Here is a 24,562-nt window from a genome sequence, read left to right on the forward strand (position 1 = left end):
TCTATTAGATGGTGCTGGTCCAGGGCTTGGTTTTTTTTTTTTTTAAGCAAGGATCTAGACAGAGACTTGATAACATTCAGGGAAGTTTTCCTTTTTTTCAGGCATATTTGATCAGGGGCACTTGGATGGCTCAGTCAGTTAAACATCCAATTCCTGCTCAGGTCATGATCTCGCGGTCCGTGAGTTCGAGCCCCAAGTGGGGCTCTGTGCTGACAGCTTGGAGCCTGGAGCCCGCTTCGGATTCTGTGTCTCCCTCTCTCTCTGTCCCTCCTCTGCTTGCACTCTGTCTCTGTCTGTCTCTCAAAAGTAAATAAACATTAAAAAAAATCTTAAAAAAAAATTTGATCAGATTCAGGTTAAATTTTTTTTGGCAAGAACAGTTCGTAGGTAGTGGTGCCTACTTCCATCAGGAGGTACTTAATGTCTGGTTGAACCACTTTTAGTGACGCTGTGATTAGTCAGGGGGCTCAGGTGTTGTGGGCCTGGTGCCTCCATTAGTAAGTCCCATTAGCTTTTACCTGATGGTCCTAGTGGTTACTAACGGTCATTGCGTTGATGTATGCATTCATTAGACGTTGCAAAATACTGGACTACTTCTCTGAGGGAAGCTTTACTCCTAAACTCAGTTACCCTGAGGACAGGAAAGGCAGGAGGAAGGCTATCTTTTCCTTTATTTGTAAGTTTCCAAAATAATGAGTTTTCCATAGCATTCCGCAGAAGTATTAAATTACTTTTGTTTGTTGTGCTTTTTTTTTTAAGTGTCATTATGAGCTCATGGATTTGTAACATATTTGGTATGTTTCAGTCAGTTGTGTTTATCTTTCCAGTACTTGCCCTATATTTGGTGAGTGTATCTTTTCCCCCCCCACTCCTTCCCCCTGACTCTTGTGTCTTTTTTTTTTTCTAAATCAACTTTACTGAAGTATCACTGACATATAATTAACTGCCATGCATTAAAGTGCACAATTCTATTAGTTTTGACGGATGTATACATCCATGGTGCCACCACCACAGTCAAGATATTGAATATTTCTGTCACCCGGAAGTTCTCTCCTGCCCCTTGGCAGTAAATCCCTCCCTGGACTTTATCCCCTAAGTGACCACTGATCCACTTTCTGTCACTAAAGAGCAATTTGCATTTTTCTGGATTTTAAAATTTTTTTTTCAACGTTTATTTATTTATTTTTTTGGGACAGAGAGAGACAGAGCATGAATGGGGGAGGGGCAGAGAGAGAGGGAGACACAGAATCAGAAACAGGCTCCAGGCTCTGAGCTGTCAGCCCAGAGCCTGACGCGGGGCTCGAACTCACGGACCGCGAGATTGTGACCTGGCTGAAGTCGGACGCTTAACCGACTGCGCCACCCAGGCGCCCCTTTCTGGATTTTTATATAAGTGGAATCCTACAGCAGGAACTCTGTTGAGTCTGGCTTCTTTCAGTTAGCATGTCCATCCATATTGTGTCAGTAGTCCTTTTTATTGCCAAGTAGTATTCTCTAATATGGATTTATCCATTTGTTTATCCGTTAACTGCTTGTGGACAGTTTGGGTTGTTTCCAGTTTGGGGCTATTAATAAACGAAGCTGCTGATAATCCTTGAGCAAGTATTTGTGTGGATATATATTTTCATCTCTCTTGGTAAATAGTATAACTGCTAAGTGGTGCGCTGTGTGGATGTGTAAACTTACAGTAAATTGGCAAACTGTTTGCTCTTAGCAGTGTAGGAGAGCTTCACTCGCTACCTTGTCAGTCGTTCCCATTTCCCGCATTGTAGTGAGCGTGCATGGCGTCTGGTTGTGGTTTTAACTTTACTTCCCTGGTGACCAGTGATGTTGAGCATCTTTTTGTGGGTTTGAATATTGAAGATCTTCTTTTGTGAAGGGTCCGTTCAAATCATTCGCCCACTTAATGATGATGATGATGAAGGAAAAGGAAAAGGAGTAGTAGTTTTAGGTCTTTGTACATTCTCGGATGATTTTCTCTCCTTCCATAGTTTTCTGTGTTCTATCTAAGAAATTTTTGCCTACTCTAAGGTTGTAAAATTTCTCTCCTACTAACTCTAAAAGTTTCACACTTTCAGGGCACCTGGCTGGCTCAGTTGGTGGAGTGTGTGACTCTTGATCTCTGGGTCATGAGTTCGAGTCCCACATTGGGTGTAGAGATTGCTTAAAAAATAAATAAAAATTTCACACTTTGCTTGTACTTTTAGGTCTGTGGTCCCTTTTAAGTTCATTGTTGTATGTGGTATGAGGTAACGTTTCTTCCTGTATTACTGTGATGTGGACTACGGTGTTTTAGCACAATTTGTTGAAAAGACATTCCTTTCCAATTAGACTGTTTTGGGACCTTTGACTGATAATCAGCTGGCCATGTAAGTTCGGCTATCTTTCTGGGTTCTCAGTTCTGCCCCCATTGCTTGCTATGTCTGTCCTTTTACCGAGACCACATTCTCTTGCTTACTGTAGCTTTATAGCAGTGTTGGGATTTTGGAAGTGCAAGCCCTCCAACTTTTTCTTTTTCAGAATTGTTCTGGCCCTTCTAGGTTCTTTATGTTCCCATTTCAATTTTGCAAGTTGCTACAAAAAAAAAAAAAAAAGAAAGAAAGAAAGAAAAAGAAAAAGCCTGCTGGTATGTTGATTAGGATTGTGTCCCAATTTTTAGATCAGTTTTGGGAAAATTGACATCTTAACAATATTGAGTCCTCTGATCCATGAGCATATCGTCTCTCTGTTTATTTAGGTCTTCGTTATTTTCTCTGAGCAGTGTTCTGTAGTTTCCAGTGTTTAGATGTTGCACATACCATATTAAATTTTTTCCTCAGTATTTCATAGTTTTGAACACTGTTGTGAATGGAATTTTACTTTGTTTCATTTTTCAATTGTTTATTGCTCTTTTTTAATGTTTATTTTTGAGAAAGACCAAAAGTGTGAGTGGGGGAGGGGCAGAGAGGGGGACAGAGGATCTGAAGTGGGCTCCACACTGACAACAGCAAGCCCAATGTGAGGCTTGAACCCATGAACTGTGAAATCATGACCTGAGCTGAAGTTGGACGCTCAACCCACTGAGCCACCCAGGCGCCCTCAATTGTTTATTGCTAACGTATAAAAATACTATTAACTTTCTTAACCTTATATCCTGTGAATTTACTGAATTCACATCTTAGTCCTCATAGCTTCTTCATAGATGACTTAGAAATTTCCACATACATGATCACATTATCTGTGAGTAATACAGCTTTACAGTTTCCTTCCAGTGTGTATGCACTCCCTCCCTTCCTTCCTTTCCTTCCTTCCACCCTTCCACCCTTCCTTCCTTCCTTCCTTCCTTCCTTCCTTCCTTCCTTCCTTCCTTCCTTCCTTTTCTTCTTTCTTTCTTTCTTTCTTTCTTTCTTTCTTTCTTCTCTCTGTCCTTCCCTCCCTCTCTCCCTTTTCTTTCTTTCTCTTTCTCTCCCTCTCTCCCTTTTCCTTTCTTTTTTCTTTCTTTCTTTCTTTCTTTCTTTCTTTCTTTCTTTCTTTCTTTCTTTCTTTCTTTCTTGTCTCTGTCCTTCCCTCCCTCTCTCCCTTTTCTTTCTTTCTTTCTTTTTTCTTTTCTTTTCTTTTCTTTTCTTTTCTTTACTGCAATTACTAGCACCTCCATTACAACACTGAATAAAAGTGGTGAGAGTGATCATCCTCGTCTTGTTCTTGACCTTATGGGGAAAGCATAAGGTCCTTTTGCCATTAGGAATGATGTCAGAGGTTTGGGGTAGAGATCCTAAGTCAGTTTAAATGAGTTACCTTCTAGTCTTAGTTTTCTGAAGGTTTTTATCGTATAGTAATGTTAAACTTTGTCAAGTGATTTTGTCGTATCTGTATTTTTGCCTATATTCATTTAATGTGGTGAATTACATTGATTTTTTAAAAATTGTTTTAAATCTTTATTTATTTTTGAGAGAGAGAGACAGAGTACGAGCAGGGGAGGAACAGAGAGAGAGGGAGACACCGAATCTGAAACAGGCTCCAGGCTCTGAGCTGTCAGCACAGAGCCCAACACGAGGCCCAAACCCACGAACCGTGAGATCATGACCTGAGCTGAAGTCGGACGCTTAACCGACTGAGCCATCCAGGGACCCCTGAATTACATTGCTTTTTAAAAGAAATGCATGAACCTGTATTTCTGGGATAAACCCTACTTGGTCATGATGGTTTTTGTTTTTTTTTTTTTTTAAATATATGGTTAATTCTAGTTGCTAATAATTTGTTAAGGATTTTGTATCTATGTTCATGAGAATTACTGGCTTATACTCTTTTCTTGTGTTGTCTGTTTTGTTTTGTTGTGAGATTAATATTGGCCTCAAAAAAATGAGTGGAGAAATCTTCTGTCGTCATGTACTTCCTGAATGTCTATGTAGGAGTGGTGTTATTTCTTCCCTGATGTTTGATGGAATTCACCAGTGAAGACATCTGGACCCAGGGTTTTCTTTGTTGGAAGATTTTGAATTACAGAAAAACATTAAATGTATATATAGGGCTATTCAGGTATTCTGTTTCTTCTTCAGTCACTTTTGTAACTTTTTTCTTTCAAGAAATTTGCCCATTTCATCTAAGTTATCAAATGTGCTGGCCTCAAATTGATCCTAGCATTATTTCATTATTTCATTATTTATTTATTTATTTATTATGTTTCATTTGTCTTTCTTTCTTTCTTTCTTTCTTTCTTTCTTTCTTTCTTTCTTTCATCTCTGTCCCCTCTCCCTCTTTCTTTCCTTTTCTTTCTTTCTTTCTTTCTTTCTTTCTTTCTTTCTTTCTTTCTTTCTTTTTCTTTCTTTCTTTCTTTCTTTCTTTCTTTCTTTCTTTCTTTCTTTCTTTCTTTCTCTTTCTTCCTTCTTCCCTCCCTCCCTCCCTCTTCCTTTTCTTTCCTTTCCTTTCCTTTCCTTTCCTTTCCTTTCCTTTCCTTTCCTTTCCTTTCCTTTCCTTTTCTTTCCTTTTCTTTTCTTTTCTTTTCTTTTCTTTTCTTTTCTTTTCTTTCCTTTTCTTTTCTTTTCTTTTCTTATTATTGTTTTTCTTTCCTGTCGATCTGGCTACCAATCTGGTACCCTTAGTTCAGTTTGAAGAACTTACTTTAACATTTCTTGCAGTACAGATTTCCGAGTGGTGAATCATTTCAGTTTTTGTTTATCAAAAAAGTCTTTATTTTGCCTTCAGTTTTTCCATGTGAGCCCTTTTTGAAAATGCCTTTTTGGAAGTATAATAGACATACATTTAAACTGCATATTTGAAGTATGCACCGTGATAAGTTTTGATATATGTATACATCCATAGAACCATCACTATAGTCAAATGAAGTAATACATCCATCATCTTCAGACGTCTTTGTGCTCCTTTGTAATTTCTTTTCCTGTCCCTCCATTACGTATCTTTTGGCAACCACTGGTCTGTTTTCTGTCATTGAAAATTAGTTTCCACTTTCTAGAATTTTTGTGTAAATGTAGTCATACGGTGTGTACTCTTTTTTGTGTGTCTTTTTCCCCCATTCAGCATAATTATTTTGAGATTGATCCATGTTACTGTGTGTACAAATATTGGTTTATTCCATCCTATTGATAAGTAGGACTCCACAGTAAGGACATACCACCGTTTATCTGTTTACTGTTGATGGATGTTGCGTTGCTTCCAGCTTTGGGTTGTTACAAATGAAGTTACGATGAACATTCACGTACATGCCTTTTTGTGAACACACGTCATCGTTTCTTTGCGGCGATGGACTACATCGTGTCCCCACCCCTTCACATGTTGAAGCCGTAACCCCTAATATGACTGTATAGGGCCTTTACAGAGATAATTAAGGTTAAATGAGGTCATAAAGGTCAGGCCCTAATCCAGTAGGACTGGTGTCCTTAAAAGAAAAGGAAGTGACATCAGAGCTTTCTCTGGGCTGCACAGAGTAAAGGCCACATGGGGACCCAGCAAGAAGTAAGAGTCTTCATTCCAAGGAGAGAGGCTTTGCCAGAAACCAACCGTGCTGACACCTTGCTCTTTGACTTCCAGCCTCCACAACTGTGAGGTAACAGATGTCTGTTGTTTAAGCCACCCAGCTGCCGGGACTTTTTTATGGAAGCCTGAGCAGACTACGACATTGGATAAATATCAGGTTGGAATGACTGGGTCATATGCCGGTGTACGTTTACCTTTTAAAGAAACTTCCAGTTTTCCACATGGTTGCCCTATTTTACACTCCTGTGAACCTTGTGTGAAGGTCTCATTGCACTGCATCGTAGCCAACACTTGCTATGATCAACCTTTTAAACTTTAGCCATTCTGAAGTGAGTGTAGGGCATCCCACCGTGGTTTTGATTTGCATTTCCTAAACGACTAATGATGTTCAGCATCTTTTCATGAAGTTCTTTGCCATCTGTATACATAGATTTTTTTGGATGAAATGTCTGTTCAGATTTTTTGCCCATTTTTTGGAAGAGCAGATTTTAAAATTTTTGATAGTTTAATTTCTCAGTGTTTTTCTTCTCTGATCATGCTGTTGGTGTCATAGCTAAGCAAACTTTGCCTAATCTCAGGCCACAAAGATTTGCTTCTGCATTTACTTTTGGAGTTTGTGTGCTTTGGGGCTTTATATTAGTCTGTGGTCCATTTCATATTAGTTTTTGTACATAGTACGAGGTATGGATGGAAATTCATTGTCTCGCATGTGGATATTCAGTATTCCTGCAACATTCGTTGAAAGCAATACCCATGCCTTTATAACTGTGGAAAAATAGTTGACTAAATATGTGTAGATCTATTTTTGTAATGTCTCTTCTCTTCCGTTTCTTTCTTGGTCGATCCTTACACCAGTACCCCATTGTTTTCTTATTTTAATCCTTCTCATTATTTTCATTGTAATCTGATGAGTTTTGAAATCAGGTAGTATAAGTCTTCCCATTTTTTTTTTCTTTTTCAAAGTTGTTTTGACAGGTCTAGGTTCTTTGCATTTACATTTCGATTTTACAATCACTTTGTCAATTTTCTACCACAAAAAGGCCTGCTTGAACTTTGAACGATATTGTATTTGATCTACCGATCAATGTTGGAGGAGAGTTGAATTCTTTTTTTTTTTTTTTTTTTCAACGTTTATTTATTTTTGGGACAGAGAGAGACAGAGCATGAGTGGGGGAGGGGCAGGGAGAGAGGGAGACACAGAATCGGAAACAGGCTCCAGGCTCTGAGCCATCAGCCCAGAGCCCGACACGGGGCTCGAATTCATGGACCGCGAGATCGTGACCTGGCTGAAGTCGGACGCTTAACCGACTGCACCACCCAGGCGCCCCGAGAGTTGAATTCTTAACAGTTTTGAGTCTTTCAGTCTATGAGCATAGACTACTTCTCTGCTTATTTCAATCTAATTTAATTCTCTCACTAGTGTCTTGTAGTTTTCACTGTATAGCTCTTCCACATTGTTATTAGATTTATCCCTAAGTACTTATATTTTTATGCTTTTGTAAGCAGTATTTTAAAATTCCAGTTTCTGGCCTGCCTGGATGGCTCAGTTGGTTAAGTGTCTGACTTTGGCTCAGGTCACGATCTCACAGTTCGGGAGTTTGAGCCCTACATTGAGCTCTCTGATGTCAGCACAGAGCCCGCTTTGGATCCTCTGTCCCCCTCTCTGGCCCTTCCCTGCTCGCTCGCTCTCTCTCTCTCTCTCTCTCTCTTTCAAAATAAATAAACTTCAAAAAGTTAATAAAATTTCAGTTTCTGATTGTATGTTGTTAGTATATAGAAATACACTGATACTTGTGTATTCACCTTGAATTCTGTAACCCTAAGTCACTTATTAGTTCTAGTTGCTTCTTTGTAGATATTGTTGTATTTTCTGCAAAGATGATCATGTCATCAGTGAATAAAAGCGGCTTTAATTCTTCTTTTCCAATCTGGATGCCATCTCTTCCTCCCTGCCTTGCCTTTCCTTCCTTCCAGCTTATTGTGTTGGCTTAAACCTCTAGATGGATGTTGACTAGAGGTGGTGGGGGTGGAAATCCTTGCCTTGTTCTCAGTATTAGAGGGGAAGCGTTCATTCTTGTTCACAGTTACATACGTTAGCCATGTGCTTTGTAGATGCCCCTATGAATTTGAGGACCTTCCCTTTTGTTCCTAGTTTGTTGAGAGTTGTTATTGTGAATGAGCGTTGGATTTTGTCCGTTGCTCTTCTCACATCTGTTGAAAGGATAATATGTTGTTCTTATATACTTATATAAGTATATATACTTATATGTACTTAATATAGTGGATTTTCTCAGTAGCGTTTTCAGATTTTAAAAATAACCTTGCATTCTTGGGATAAGTGCCCCTTGATCATGGTATATTATCCCCTTTATATAATTTGGGATTCTGTCAGCTAAAGTGTGTTCAGGATTTTCACATCTGTGTTCAAAGGGATACTGATCTGTACTTTTCTGGTGATATCTTTGTCTTGTTTTGATATCAGGGCAATGCTGGCCTCATAGAATGAATTGGGGACTGTCCTTTCTCCCCAGTTTCCTGGAAGAATTTGTTTAGAGTTGCTGTTATTTCTTCTGTAACATTTGCTGGAATTGACTAGTGAAGTCGTCTGAGACTGAAATTTTCTTTTGGAGAAGATTTAAACCTCAAATAAGATTTGTCTAATAAATATAGGGTTATTCCAAGTGTTCTTCTTCTCTGAGTGACCTTCGGTAGTTTGTGGCCTTCAAGAAGATTTTTTCTTTCACCGAGGTTATCTAATTTTTTGGCATAAATTTTTTCATCATACTTATGTTATTATATATAATGTGCAGTGACGTTACCTCAGTTCTCTCATTCCTGATATTGGTAATTGTGTTTTTTCTCATTCCCTCTGATCAGCTATCTGGAGGCTTATTAATTTTGTTGAGCTTTTCAAAGTACCAGATTTTTGTTTCATTGATTTTTTTCTCTGTTTCTTTTTTCCTTTAAAAAAAAACAATGATTTCTTTTATCTTAATTACTTCCTACTGCTTAAACCTTGGCTTGAGTTTTATCTTCTTTTTCTAGCTTCTTAACGTGGAAGTTGAGACTTTTATTTTTTCTCTAACACAGATGTTCAGTGCTAAAGGAGTCCCCCCTTGTCCACAGGGGGTACGTTCCAAGACCCCCAGCAGATGCCTGAAACCACAGGTAGTACTGAACTCTGTATATAGTACATACTGTATTTCCATGCCTATGATAAGGTTTCACTTATAAATTAGGCACAGTAGTAGATGGACAACAGTAACTACTAATAAAATAGAACAATTATAACGATGTAATGTAACAGTAGAGTGAGTTACATGAACGTAGTCCTTCTCAAAATATCTTCTTCTCCTGTACCTAGCCTTTTTCTTGTGACAATGGGAGATGGTAAAATGCCTGTGCCATGAGATGAAGCAAAGTGAGTGATGTGCACACGGTGTTGTGGGAAGAGGCCACTGCCGACCTTCTGACAGTTCGTCAGAAGGAGGATCGTTTGCCTCCAGAGCGTGGTCGACCATGGGTGGCTGAAACTCTGGAAAGAAAAACCTCCGGCAAGGGCGGGGGCGGGTGGGGGGGGGGGGCTGTTAAGTTCCCTCTGGGCTTTGCAGCCACATTAGACAACTGTTGCTGTATTGTGTTTTCATTTTTATTCAGTTAGAAATACTTGCTGATTACCTTTTTTATGTCTGCTTGGTCCACGGATCACATAGGAGTGTGCTATTCAGATGCGACATACTTGGGAGTTTTCCAGATATCTCTTATTGATTTTTCATTTAGCTCTGTTGTGGCACAGAACATACATCGTATGTTTGAATCCTTTTAAGTTTATTGAGACTTGTTTGACGTCCTAGAATGTGGTCTATCTTGGTAAATGTTCTGTGTGTAATTGAAAAGAATGTTTATTCTGCTGTTGTTGGGAGTAATGTTCTATACATCTCAATTAGACTGAGTTGGTAAATAGTGCTATTCAAGGCTTCTATATCCTTTCTGATATTTCTGTCCATTTGTTCCCTTAGTTAAGAGCAGCTGGTTGAAATTTGTGACTAGAGGAGTGAATTTGTCTTATTTCCCTTGTTTAAAAAAAATTTTTTTCTTAATGTTTATTTTTGAGAGAGACAGAGCGTGAGTGGGGGAGGGGCAGAGAGAGAGAGACGAAATCCAGAGCAGCCTCTAGGCTCCGAGCTCCGAGCTGTCAGCACAGAGCCTGACGTGGGGCTCAAACCCACGAACTGTGAGATCATGACCTGAGCCGAAGTCAGACGCTTAACCATCTGAGCCACCCAGGCGCCCTGTCTTAGTTCCCTTTTTAAGTGCTATTTGTTTTCCCTCATTTATTTTGAGGCTCTGTTATTAGGTGAATAACTGTTGAGGATTGTTATGTTTTCCTGATGAATTGACTTTTTAATCATTATGAAAAGACTCTCTTTATCCCTGGTAATATTCTTTATTCTGAAGTCTACTCTGTCATTAACCTAGGCTTTCCTGGTTTACTTTGATTACTGCTACATGATACATCTTTTTCCATGTTTTCTACTTTTAACCTATGTGTGTCTTTATATTTAAAATGTGTTTCTTGGGGTGCCTGGGTGACTCAGTAGGTTGAGTGTCCGACTTCGGCTCAGGTCATGATTTCACGGTTCATGGGTTCGAGCCCCGCGTGGGGTTCTGGGCTGACAGCTGGGAGCCTGGAGCCTGCTTCCGATTCTGTGTCTCCCTCTCTCTCTGCCCCTCCCCCACTCATGTTCTGTCTCTCTCTACCTCTCAAAGAAATGTAATAAAAAAATTTTTAAATGTGTTTCTTATAGGCAGCACTTTGGTTGGATCTTGATGTTTTAGTTTAATTCTGTATAATAATCTTTTCCTTCGAACTGGTGTATTTATCCTATTTTAATTAAATGCGATCATTGGTATGGTTGGGTTTAAATTTGCCATCTTGCCATTGTTTTTCTTTGTTACATCTATTCTCTTTTCTCCTTTTTTTGTTTTTGTTTTAACCCCCCTCTTTTCCCTTGGATTCATTTAGTGTTAATTTCATCTTATGTGTTTTGTTGCCTTTTTATTTAAAAAAAATTATTATTTTATTTTACTTTTTGGGGGGGGGAGGGGCAGAGAGAGAGGGAGAGAGAGAATCCCAAGCAGGCTCCACGCTGTCAGCACAAAGCCGGATGCAGGGCTTGAACTCACAAACCATGAGATCATGACCTGAACCGAAATCAAGAGTCAGACACCTAACTGACCGAGTCACCCAGGCGCTGCTGTTTTTTTGGCTTTTTTAGTCTTTGGATTTGTGTCGTGGTTTATTTTTAGTGGTTGCTTAGAGTTTATAGTCTACATCTTTGTCTTATCAGCCTGTGGTCAAGTATTGAATCTCTTTTTATATTGTATAAGCATTTCACAATATGCAGATTTCCAGTTTGTCCCTTCTTAATCTTTGTGCTATTGTTGGCAGACATTTTCTTTGTACATAAATTACAGTCCCCACAACACACTGTTATTATTTTTGTTGGAAACAGCAAATTATTTTGAAAATACGTTAACAATAGAAAAGTATGTCCTATTTCCCCCACATAGTTATTATTGCCATTGCTTTTCAATCTTTTATGTGGATTCCAGTCAGTGTAATTTTCTTCTTGCCTTAAGGACTTAACAATTTTTGTTTTCAACGGTCACGCATATTCCAAGGAACTTAATTGGAGAAAAATGGTGTTTTGTATTTACCCAATCATATGCCGTTTCTTCCTTCATGCCTGGAGTTCTGACTTTTCCTCTGCTATTATTACTCTTTAGCCTAAAAACTGCCTTTAGCATTTGTTGTACCTAGAGCAGGTCTGCTGATGATAGATCGACTTGGTTTTTCCTCCCCTGGGAAGGTCTCCATCCCACCTTCATTTCTGAGGATATTTCTGTGTCTGTAACAGCCTGGGCCGACTCTCCTTGTCAGTGGTTTCACTGCGCCCACGGTCTTCTGGCCTCCATAGTTTCTGACCAGAAGTCTGTCAGAACAGACACAGACTGCTGTCCCTGTGATGCTTCATTTTTCTCCCCTGGGGGTTTCAAGGTTTGTCCTTTGAACTTTGCAGCAGTTTGATTGTGATGTGTGGGGCTTGATTTTCCTTGATTTTATCTCCTCTGTGGCTTGTGGAGCCTCTTGACTCTAAGTTCATGCCGTTTACCAAATTTGGGCACTCTCAGTCAACAAGTATATATATTTTCTCTGTCCTGCTGTCTTTCCCCTCTCCTTTAGGAACTCCCGTGACAAAAATACTTAGGCTTTGATAGGTCCCTAAGGGTCTATAAATTTTTTCTTTGGATCGTATCATTTCTGTTGATCTGTCTTCGAGTTCACAGAGTCTTTCTCACTCCTGTTTTGTTATTCAGTTTATTCTTTGTTGTTTTTTTTTTTCCAGTTCTAAAATTTCTATTTAAAACAATATGTAGTTTCTATTCTCTGTTGCCACCATCTATCCATTCATTTCAAGAGTGTTTGTGTTTATGTCATTGAGGATTATTATAATAGGCGTTAATTATATCTGATGATTCCAACATCTAGGTCACTTCAGGGCCGATGTCTATCATTTCTCTTTTGTCGTGCTTACTATTTACATTTTCCTTGTTCTTTATATGTCAAGTAATTTTGGAATATATCCCACACATTTTCAATATTAGAAGATCCTGGACCCTATTACAGGCCTATGAGAATAGCAATTTGTCTTAACAGGCAACCAAGCCTGTTAGATTCAGTTTGCAGGTTCCTTCTCCCTTTTGTCGGGCGGTGGTTCTATTTTCTTTGCAGTATTCAAACTCTTTGTGATGCGGGGCCACTGAGGGGTTGGTTTCAGACTTGGGCAGTGGGTATATGGTATTCTGCTTCCCAGAGCTTCGGCTGTGCTTCTGTGATTGGACTCCATGAATGTATTGCTTAGGGATTGTCCCGGGGTGCATGTCAGTTCACACAAAGAACTAGAGGATTCTCAGCTCTGTCCTCTTGGAATTTCTCCCACACGACATGGCTTCCTGGGTCCTCCTTTCCTGGTCCTTCTGCCCAGAGAAATGACTTTGTCTCAGACTTAGTCTTCTGTCTTGTCACAGTATCTGTAACGGGGATCCCTTTCAAGACGAAGTACCCAGAGAAGATAGAGGAAAAAAGAAATGTGGATCTTCCTTACCGTTTTCATAATAAAGGCCCTTTTCCCCAGCTCTTCTATTCAGATGCTTGCTCTCTAGGTTTTAGGTACTTGAACCGCACCCCCAGTGCACGGCAGAACTGCTGTTGGGCTGGCATCGGGTCAGCGCAGGAGAGCAAACAGACACATTGGAAAATGTCCCCCGTATTCTCTGGCCTCCCAGGACCCATTTTCTTGTTCCTTTGGCCAGAACGACAGATTAATATCGGAGTTTTTGCTGTTTGTGCCCACCACGTAGTTACGTTTTTTTCAGTAAGTCCACTAGTCAAAGTCAGGAGTTAAGAGACCGCAAACGAGCCACCCCCATCCCTACGCCCCACAAACCTAGGACCTTATTTATTTCCCTCCCCGGCCCTCTTGCTGTTATTTACTCTTGAAAGCCTTCAGGTAGTTGCTTCTTGAATTTTGTCCGGAGCTTTTAGTTATAATTGGCGGGCGAGAGTAAGAGGCCATCATGGGCTTACTCCGTTTTGGGTTAAAACTAGATTTCATCTTTAAATCCGGTCTGTTTTTCTCACTGGTATATTTTGAATGATTTCAGTTGTTATGTCTTCTAGTTCACTAATGGTTTTGCAGTGTCTCATTTGCTATTAACACCATCTAATGTAGTTTTCATGTCAGACATTGTGTCTTTCAGGCCGACGTCCTCCACGTCTCTACTAACCGTGATCACTCTTTCGTCCGTTATAGGCACCGGTGTGGTGCCGACATCTGTCATCCGCGTCACTTTTGCTTATCTGGGTTTGAAGACCATAATCTGAGTGATGTGGTTGCTCCTTGTTTCTAGGCCCTTTCTATGGACAGAGCTAGGAGATGTTTCTGTTACTAAGAAAAAGTACATCAGGGGCACCTGGCTGGCTCAGTTGGTAGAGCGTGCGAGTCTTAATCTTAGGGTTGTGAGTTCAAACGCCATGTTGGGTGTACAGATTACGTAAACAAAATCTTAAGAAAGAAAGAAAAGGGAAAAAAAGAAAAAAATATATCATTGTGTACACTGATTTTCCTAATTCAAATTTAGGATTATAGAATTTTTCTTTAATTTCTTTGGTTTTATATATTTTCTCTTTTTTACACTGGAAATTTTTATTTCTGTCTGCATTTGCACAATTTTTTTGGTACATGTCAATGCTAGCTGTGCAGTGACTGAAGGCAGTTTAATATTTCTTATGGTTCTTTTTGTCCATAATGTATGTCTAGTGTATGTCTAAATTACTGATTTTCCGTTCAGAATGTATAGTCATCTAAGGATGTGCCATTAAATGACTATGCTTTTAATGTTTCCTAAAATAAATCCGATTTACGTGGTTAAGCTACCAGCTCAATACACGGTTAGTTTTATCAGCTTAATTTTGCTTTCACATTTTAGAGACTGCTTTCAGTTAATTTTGTCGCATAATTTTATAAAATATATACATGGCTCTAAAGAAGGGATTGGAAAGCTGGTGGGCCTGGTCTGGCCTGCTGCCATTTTTATACGGTCCTGGAGCTGAGAACCATTTCTGTGCTCTGAGATGGCTGTAACATACACATGTGGGTGCACATGCACACACGCACACGCACACGGAAGGGAATGTAGCCGTGACTGTATGTGGCCCCAGACTGCAGAATAGTTACCGTCTGGCCCTTTACAGACGCCCTAAGAGTTCCACCTCTACTCCTGTCTCCGCTATTCTGTTCTCTTCCTCTGTTCATTCATTTATTTAGTTCCTGGTTTTTCTTCCTGCCGTTTTTAATGGATGTAAACACACACACACACACACACACACGTTCCCATCGCCTCTTCCACTGACTTACACGTGTGTTTTCCACCACCTGCCCTTCGCACCAGGCAGTATGCCTTGGAGGCCGCCCCGTAGCTAGGCAGGTGGACAGGCTGCACTGTCTCCAGCCCGCGGCATTCTGGAGTGTGGATGCGCCAAGGGTTACTCAGCTGATCCTTTGTGGACGTACATTTGCGTCGTTTGTAGAAGTATTGCTGCTTTCAGCGGCGGCGTACTTACACCGTTGTGGGGTTTTGCCAGTGTACCTTTGGGACCGTTCCTACAAGTTGCTTTGCTGGGTCATGCACATTGCTGAGAAACAAGGCATATGTTATTTTGCTCGACGTTGCCCCAGTTCTCTCCGCAGGGATTGTAGCGTTTTGTGTTTCTGTCAGCAGTGTGTGCAGTTAGCTCATGCCCCACAGCCACCTAATGGAGTGTGTTGTCAAACTGGGACTTTGGTGATTTGATAGGTAAGAAATGGTATCTCTGTGTGATTTGAATTTGCATGTCTCATTATGAGCAAGATCAAAGGACCAATTGCGTTTCCTTTTATATGAATCCTCTGTTCACTTTTCTTGCCTTTTTTTGTAGATGTGCTGGGTCTTTCTCATCTGTTTTGAGAACCTGTGTATTAGGGATAGTAACCTTTGCCTCTGAGACAAGTTGCAAATTTTCCTCCTGATTGTCTTTTTTACTTTTTTTTTTTTTTTTCAACGTTTATTTATTTTTGGGACAGAGAGAGACAGAGCATGAACGGGGGAGGGGCAGAGAGAGAGGGAGACACAGAATCGGAAACAGGCTCCAGGCTCTGAGCCATCAGCCCAGAGCCTGACGCGGGGCTCGAACTCACGGACCGCGAGATCGTGACCTGGCTGAAGTTGGACGCTTAACCGACTGCGCCACCCAGGCGCCCCTCTTTTTTACTTTTTTATTTATTTGCTTTTCATGCCGTACAATAGTTCTTAAAATTATTATGATGATTTTCATGTAGCCAGGTTAACCCATGTTTTTCTCATTGCTTCTGGCCTCAGAGTCATGACTGGGAGCGATTCCCTCAGCCCCGGGGGGAATAGAAAAACTTAATCATGTCTTCTTTTCTATTTTTTTAAAATGTAGATTTCTGGTCCTTCCTGAATTTATCAGCAGAGTACTTTTGGTGCACACTGTGCCTTGTGATTGGCTACTTGTGTGAATTTAAGCTATAGAAACAGGCCCTTTGCTCACCTCTCCAGCTTGCCTTCATGCAGAGACTCCTGACCTCTTAGCATTTGCAGAGACCCGGATGTTTATTTTCGGGGAGAAGGAATGGAACTGTGGGGAGAAGGGACTTAAGCAAGGACCCAGAGCTCCATGCTGGGACTCCGGTTCTAGCCGGCCCTGGAGGAGAAGGTTTGTGAGGCTCTGGAAGAGATGGTTTGTGAGCTTCTGGTGCGCATTGGCCCCTGAGCCGGGCACAGTCACGGCTTTTGTTTGCTCCCAGGCTGCGGCCCGGTTGTCCCCCACTTACAGGTGTGGAGGCTGAAGCAGAGGGGTGGGGTTTGCCCGGGACCTCAGAGTCAGCAACAGGCCATCGGGCTGGACACCGAGGTGGCCGCCGGGGACCTGGGGCCCTCTCACTGGGGATGGAGGCCTCTGTCGGCCTCCACGGGGCCAGCGGTGATGCGGCATTGAGCACAGAGCTCTGCTTCTGCCTCCCACCCCCACCACCGTCTCAGAGTTCCCAGGGAGTCAGGTCTCCTTCGTCTCCCATGTCCAGGGCCACAGGCGGACCCTGTGAATGGTGCCTGACGGGGCCCGTGGCGGCGGCCTCACGTGTGCTGGCTCCGCCCCAAGTGCCGGGATATTGCTGGGAGCCGGAGACCTCAGTGTGCCTACTTTGCAAACTTTCCTTTTGTTCACAAATCCGGTGGTTAATCCAACACACCTGAGTAATGTCCGCAGCCCACAGACCCCGCACTGCCCAAAGGCAACCCAGTGTCACAGATACACGTTCCTGTGGGGCAGGCGGGTGGCTGAGGGAGCACGGCGTCCCGCAGGAGCCAGAGCAGTGTCTCCCCTTGCGTTTCCTCAGGTTAGGGTGCAGGGGAGTGGTGGGTGGGGTCAGGGGGCCAGTACACCCCAGTCTTCCGTCGCTCTGAGGTCCAGCAGCGCTCAGAGGCAGAGGTTCGCCCCTGTAGTCCAGGCCTCCCGTGGTGACGACCAAAAGGCCAGGACCCGAGCCTAGCCGGCGCCCCAACCCCACATACTTGGGAAGTGGCAGGGACACGAGGAAGGGAAATCTGTGCTTTGGATGAGCCAGAGTCAGCCCAGAGTTTCCCAGGTCTGTCCGGAGGACCAGGCAGTCGTGGGATTTCAGGGATGTCCGGTGATTTTCATCTTGCCTGAATCTGCCATGGTGTGGATCACGTCTGCCACTTGCCCCAGAGCCAGCCCAGTATCTGCTTACCTGACAGAGGCCCCCGGTTGCCAGAAGAGTCCAAGCGAGGCTCCCTTCCGGATCCTGCCGGTGAGGGCTGCGTGGCACCGTCCCATGCCCCTGGGATGGGATGTACCAGCTGTCAGTGTAATTAAGGTCGCCATAAAACCCACCAGCTAGACACACAGATGGTTTCTCTGCTCTTTGCCGGGGCAGGAGCAGTTGTGAAGGCGAGTAAATCATGTTCGGCAGCGATCACTTCAAAGGTCAGCCTTCTACTTACAGCAGCGTTATTGGCAGGGATCGCCCGTCACACGGCTTGTTTCCCGGCCATTCAGTTTTATGGCGCCCTGATGAATTGGGCCGTTTCCATCCATTCTCAGGAAATGTGCAGAACAGTGGTTTCCGTTCTTCTGGAAAGTTTGTCTTGGGAGGCAGGTGTGGCACGCACAAGCCGAGGGCCAGCACCTTGCTCCTCCCGGGCCTTCATGTCACCCTCTGGCTGTCCTCATGAGGTAATTTATGTGGAACCCCGGGCCAGTGCCGCTTCCTGGGCACTCAGGGAGAGCCCTCTCTTTCCTCCGTCCTTGCCTGGGTCAGTGTGTTTCCTGAGCCCCTGTGGGGGTCACCGTGCAGTGGCTGGAGGGGGGCTGCAGTGAGAAGGCCAGAACCGCCCGCAGGAGCTCACGGCCCTGCCCCGGAGCTGGGAACCGCCCAGCGTCTGTGGGTGCTCTCTGGTGGCCATTCTGTGTGGGCCACTCCGTGCCCCCAGAGAGGACAGGCTGCCCAGTGCACGGGCCACTTCCAGGGACATAAGTCGGGCCAGACATACTCTTCTCTTGGCATTTACTGCCCCGGCCATCTCTGGATTCCCTGCTCCTCCCCCGAATGGTGGGGATGGAGAGGGCTTTGGGAAAAGGGGAAGGAGGGCGTTGAGGACTGATGCGGCCTAGGCAGATAGAGGCCTGGGGTGGCTGGTGGGGAGGGTGTCGAAGTGAGGGGTGACTGTCATGGCACTGGGGTGGGAGGAGCTGGTGAAGAGACGGCTCCAGAGCTGTGATTATGGGGCACCACTCCCTCCCCTCCCCTCTCTTCCCCACCAAAGTGGATTCCAAACGTGGCCTTGGGGTGGTGCTGTTGTGAGTCCGGATGCTGTGCAGACTGACACGATTGGATACTGGAGACTTGGAGGGCACGCGGGCCCCCTCCCCGGGCCCCAGCCTCAGACTGGGCGGAGGAGCCTCTGGCAGCACCCCTGCTGAGCCCCTCTGGCTAGGGGCAAGGAGACTCCCTCCTCTCTGGGAGGCTCAGGGCTGGGGAGTGGCCACGGGCTGCCTTTCTGCCTTGTGTCCAAAGGTCTGCAGGGCCGCCTTCTCTTTTCTGTGTCCGTACCACTTTGCGGGCTTCAAGGGGCTTACCCTGCGGTCGCCTTACCTGGGAGTTGCTTCTGAAGAAGCTCAGAGAACAGCCATTTGTCCCTCCCCTCCCCCAGGAAGCTGTCCCCTAATTTATGGAGGTAAGAAGTGGCCAGTAGGAGATTGGATTGTGGGCCCAAGGGAAGCAGCAGGGACAGGGAGAAGCCCGCCTCCCTGACGGTGGGACTTGGAGCAAATCCCTGCATCTCTGAGCCTCAGTGTTCCTCATCTGGAGAATGGGTCTCAGAACTAAGTTGACTTTATAGAATGCTACACGTGACATGCATTTGACTTATGTACATTTGAAAGAGGACGATAAAACTTTGAAGGTGGTAAACTCCACTTTAAAGAAAAAATTGTCAAGACTTCTTATTTCACAGACAGCAGGCAGAGGGACCAGAGAACCGTGTGTATGCTGTGGCCACATGGTGGCGCCCAGGTAGCTGGTAAACAGGCCGGCCAGGAAGGCCTGAGGCCGCGTTGTACTGGCCTCTTGCTGAGTATTGCAATTGAAAGTCGTGAGGTCTGTGAGTTTGTTAAGTGGAGACACTTGTTAGTCCCGATACTGGGACCTGCCCCGCCCCGAACCAGTTGCTTTAGAATGGAAAGTGAGTGTGATCAAATGCTCTGGGGAAAACAGAACCGCTGGGTACTCAATCGCATTAGTTTACAAGACAGGAGGCTATGAACTATTGGCCATGATGCTAGGAAGTAAAAAGTGTCTTTAAAGCTAATACATGTACTGTGGTTCCGCCTTACGGTCTCCAAGAGCTCTGGCTTTTTGCAATACAGTTACTACTCCAGAGAGAATAGGCTGTGGTTTTGTGGGCTGTGAATTATGTGACGTCTTTAGAAGCAAGACCCTCAGTTGCTAGGCTCCTAGTTGGCTCAGTCAGTTAAGCGTCCAACTTCCACTCAGGTCATGATCTCACCATTCATGGGGGTTTGAGTCCCGCGTCGGGCTCTGTGCTGACAGCTCAAAGCCTGGAGCCTGCTTCTGTGTCTCCCTCTCTCTCTCTCTCGGCCCCTCCCTGACTCATGCTCTGTCTTTCTCTGTCTCAAAAATAAATAAACATTAAAAAAAAAGAAAAAGAAGGAGAAGAAGAAGCAAGACACTCTCGTAACATGTGGCCTGGTATCAGTGGGCATCATTGATGCCCTTTAGGTGCCCTTGGGTGATGGGCCCTTCCCTGAGCTCACTTGGTCAGGCACTAGCTGCCGTCTCCGGGACTGGTGTGGTCTGAGAGGTCATCATGCCTCCCTGGGTAGCTCATGGATGGTGGCCATGCGCCAATAGATGTGGGGCAGGCACGTGACAGGGAGGACCGTCTGTGGGGAGGGGCCACGAAGCCAGGCTGCGGGAGGTATCTCCTAGCAGCCTGGCACGGCCCTCGCTAAACCCCATCTGCTGCCTGGGCTTTTCGTGGCCCTCCCCGTGGGTGCCCGCCCTGTACTCGTGGGGCCCACAGCATGACAGATGCCATCTCTTGCAGGTGGTGAGAAGCTACAAGGCAACCATCCAGCAGACCTTGGACATCCTCTTCCTCCAGGAAGGCTCTGAGTTTCTGAGCAGCACGGACGCTTCGAGCCGGGACTCTGCTGACCGCACCATTATTGCCTGGGATTTCCGGAGCTCTGCCAAAATCTCCAACCAGATTTTCCACGTGAGAAACCTTATGTGGCATTGCTTTTCAGTTTGCTTCAGCTGTAGGCTGTATCTAAGTAGCCCTAGGCTGTCTGGGATCCCAGATCACTTCCTGTGGGAGATGGTTCAGCAGGCAGGCTCTTTAGAGATCGTCCAGGTGCCTGAAATCCCTGGGGTGGGGGTAGACAAGTGCAGAAAACAGCACCTCCATACTTCTCCTATGTGTCCCTTGCCCGGCATGGCCACCCCACAGGGGAAGGGTGTGGAGGGGCCCCCCGTCCGGATCGATGGAGGACAGCCACACAGCCCACGCACTCCTGCCTTCCCTCCACCACCCCATCCAGCCCACACGGGTTTCCGCCCCACCTTTGTTCAGTGCTTTTGGCAGGAACTGTGACTTGGAAGTTCAAGCCGCGACCTGAGGTTAGATCTGGTGTTAAAGTCCTGGATTCACCACTCACAAGCTGGGGACCCTGGGCCCATTATTTAGCCTTTGTGATTCTTGTTTTCCTCTTAGGAAATTGAGGATGAGAATATATTTACCTCATAGAGTGGTTTTGAGAATTGAAGGAAATAACGCTTATAAAGGATCTAGCACAGTGCCAGACCCAGGAGGCGCTCCATAAACGCGTTACCTATTGTCACCATCACCACCATCGTCATTAACATCGTCACCATCGCCATCACCACCCTCATCACCACCACCATCATCCCCACCATCACTGTCACCATCACCACCATTACCGTCATCATCATCACCACCATCATCATCATCACCGTCACCATCACCACCCTCATCACCATCACATTCATCACCACCACCATCATCATCATCACCACCACCATCATCCCCACCATCACTGTCACCATCACCACCATTACCGTCATCATCATCACCACCATCATCATCATCACCGTCACCATCACCACCCTCATCACCATCACATTCATCACCTCCATCATCATCATCATCACCACCACCATCACCACCATCATCGCCATTACGATCACCATCACCTTTTAAGACTTCAAACAAGCCATAGCTAATCTCTTCGGTGCTCCCCCCGCCAAATTAAAAACTATGTATTAGGCGTACATACGTACCTTCCCCCCATCCCCGCATTTCCTCTTCTCGGAGGGTTCTAAGTGACCCTGCGCACACTAGCCTCCAGACCTTCACTGCAGGGTCCTGGTGCAACCCGGGGAGAAGCACCAGCTCCGGGAGGGGGCTGCGTGGCCTTCCGCGTCCAACAGCCCGTGCGGAACAGGCACCCAGGGGAGGTGGATGCGAGTGCCGCATGGCAGGCCGCTGACCCTCCTACAGACCGCACCCACTCACTTTCTGCGTGGGGAGCAGGTGCTGTGCTCGCAGAGCATGCCATGGCACTTGTTCCCCGGTCAGCATGGCCTCGGAGCCTCTGAGGGACACAGAGTGTGCAGCTGTGTTCCAGCTGCCCCCGCTTTGCTCTCTGAGGTGGGCTCCTGTAGACAGTGTGGCCTCAGGACAACACTTGGAATAAAGCAAAGGCCGGATGCCGTGGAGAAGGGAGTTGCTAGGGGCGCTTCCATGTGATGCAGCCCGTCAGACAGTGACGGCTCCTTGCCTCGTGCTTTGAACACTTCGCTCACGCCTTTGTCTTCTCCCCGGCCGTCCACCTTCCCAGCTACTGTGCGTGTGGGCCGCGGGAGGGTGGGGGGGGGGCGGGTGCCTGGGCCGGGCTGGGGCTTCCCCGAGAGCTCACCGTGGAGGTGGGGCGGGGCGGGCGGGCGTGCGGACTTCTTTCCTGGCGCTGCGTGGCAAAGTACCGCGGTCGCTGGCTTCAAAACGAACACGTTCTCTCTCTCCGTCCTGGAGGCCAGATGTCTGTGATCGTTCTCCCTGGGCTGAAATCGAGGTTTTGTCAGGGCGCACTGCTTCTGGAGGCTCGGGGGGAGTCTGCCCCCTCTTCCTCACGCTGGCCTCTTCAGACCCCTGCCACTGTGAGTGTGATCGGCCACCTCCCTTTACAAGGACACATGTGAGTGCACTTAGGGCGGTAATAGAGGACGACATCCCCACCTCAAGATGCTTGACTTAATTATATCCGCAAAGACACCCCCTCCGCCCTTTTGCCATATAAGGTGACATTCACCGGTCCCGGGAATCCGTTACGTGGATGGGAGTGTGGGGGTCATTTTTCCGTCCACCACTAGGGCCGTGAACCAAGGGGTGCCAGTAAGGGCAGGAAAACAGATTTCCCCCCCAGAGCCTCCAGAAGGAACACGGCTCTGCTGACACCTTGATGTTAGCCCAGGGAGACCCATGGCAGACGCCTCACCTCCTGGACTCTAAGAGAATAAATGTGTGTAGGTTTAAGCCACCAAGTTTGTGGCATCTTGTTAAGCAGCTGCAGGAAAGCCGTGCAGACCTCTAAGGCCAGGCCTGGGGGTGGGGCCCAAGGCTCCAGGAGCAGGGCGCTGGGTGACGTGTCTGGCACAGGCAAAAGGCCCAGCTGGGGCCTTTTTCCTGCCTCCCTGTGGCCTCACGTCTTTCAGGAGAGATACACCTGCCCCAGCCTCGCCTCGCATCCGCGGGAGCCCGTGTTCCTGGCACAGACCAACGGCAACTACCTGGCCCTCTTTTCCGCCGTGTGGCCCTACCGGATGAGCAGAAGGCGGCGCTACGAAGGGCACAAGGTACTCTGTTCCTCTGCCCCGGGTCAAAACGGAGCACCGGCCCCAGAGCCTCCTCCAGACGACAGCAGCGGTGGACTTGGGGCCCCGGAGTGCACAGACCTTCTTTCTGGGAGGATTCTGTTTTCCGTTTCGCAGGTGCCCATGTGCCACGTGGCCTGGTGGTCCCCAAAGGCCCTGGGCCACATCTGGCCCTGCCCCCGGTCCCCAGGGGCTGGGCAGGAAAGATTTTCCCCGACTTGTGGGCTCAATGGGGGCATGTCATGGGGGTGAGGGAGGGAGCACAGGACAGAACAGGGGAGGGGACCTTTTCTGCATCTGTCCCCTTTCTCCACTGAGGCCTGCCTCACTGGGGCGGAAGGGGCCGGGGACCTGGTGGCTGTTGGCGAGGCCAGGCACCGTCAGCTATGCTGAAGCTGTTCTAGCTGCGTTCCACTAAACTCCGTGAGACCAGATCCACGCTGGGACGCCGGCCTTCTGGCAGGAGCTCGGGCCTTGGCCTTGGGGATGCTGGGTGCCCTGCTCCGAGCCTCAGGCCGCTCCTCCGCGGAGTGGGCACGGCGCCCCCCCCCCCCCCCCCCCCCGCCTCACGGGCTGCCTGGCGGAGCAGCTGCCGTGTGGCCCGCTCACCCCGTGTTGCCTTCTGCAGGTAGAAGGCTACTCAGTGGGCTGCGAGTGCTCCCCAGACGGTGACCTGCTGGTGACGGGCAGTGCCGACGGCCGAGTCCTGCTGTACAGCTTCCGTACTGCCAGCCGGGCGCGCACGCTGCAAGGGCACGCGCAGGCCTGCGTCGGGACCACCTTCCACCCTGTGCTGCCCTCTGTCCTCGCCACCTGCTCCTGGGAGGGCGACATTAAGATCTGGCACTGAGCCTCCTGGAGCAGAGCCTTCTGGATACCGGCCAGGCCCCAGGCTCCCATTCGTCCCCGGGGCGGGGGGTGGGGTGGTGTGAGTAACCAGTGAGGTCACCTCTGTGATCGGAGCTGGGTAGAAGGGGCCTCCACCCCCCTCTGAGCCTCAGTTTCCTCATCTGTAAGATGGGGACAGAGATCTGTTTGCCTCAGGGTTGTGAGAACTGCATTAGGTGAAAGCACCTGGCGGGTGGCTGCTGATGCTCAATAAACATGAGTGGTTTGCTGTTTCTTAGGGTATTTCAGTGACAGATATGTACGGGCAGCTTCGTGGCACCTTTCCACTCCCAGGCCCTCTGGGGCTTGAGACAGAGACCAGGGGGAGCTTGAGATAGGGCAGCCGCCCCCCTCTGCTGATCCTGACCACGGAGTCCCTGGGGGCCAGGGGCCGTGGGGGGCCACGGGGGGCTCCGGGTCTCAGGCCTGCCCTCAGGAACTCCGTGCTGGGGCACGACAGTCCTCATCAGTGCCATGGGGCCCAGGCCCCCCCCACCCCCACCCCAAGCATGGCCCACAGACTCCCACTGCCTGGAGGGGGTGTATACTGCTCCAGGGAAGGAGGGAGGTTCCTGAGGAGCCCT

General features: G+C 46.6%; 1 protein-coding gene across 17 annotated transcripts in view; it reads left to right on the plus strand.

Moving 5' to 3' along the window:
• Nucleotides 1-24,211, plus strand: part of WDR25 (WD repeat domain 25) — a 141,325-nt gene extending 117,114 nt beyond the window's left edge. For 8 of the 17 annotated variants that reach the window (XM_045452097.1, XM_045452101.1, XM_045452103.1 and 5 more), the window contains 4 exons: nucleotides 9,061-9,138; nucleotides 20,245-20,415; nucleotides 22,932-23,072; nucleotides 23,719-24,211. In XM_045452097.1, the coding sequence (XP_045308053.1) occupies nucleotides 9,061-9,138; nucleotides 20,245-20,415; nucleotides 22,932-23,072; nucleotides 23,719-23,940 (612 nt within the window). In that variant the 3' untranslated portion in view covers nucleotides 23,941-24,211. Of the gene's footprint in view, nucleotides 1-9,060; nucleotides 9,139-20,244; nucleotides 20,416-22,256; nucleotides 23,073-23,718 lie in introns of those variants that run through there. The other 9 variants (XM_045452105.1, XM_045452104.1, XM_045452106.1 and 6 more) reach the window with 3 other exon arrangements.
• Nucleotides 24,212-24,562: the final 351 nt, after the last annotated feature.

This window comes from Leopardus geoffroyi, chromosome B3 (genome assembly GCF_018350155.1).
Source record: "Leopardus geoffroyi isolate Oge1 chromosome B3, O.geoffroyi_Oge1_pat1.0, whole genome shotgun sequence".
Taxonomy (NCBI): Eukaryota; Metazoa; Chordata; class Mammalia; order Carnivora; family Felidae; genus Leopardus; species Leopardus geoffroyi.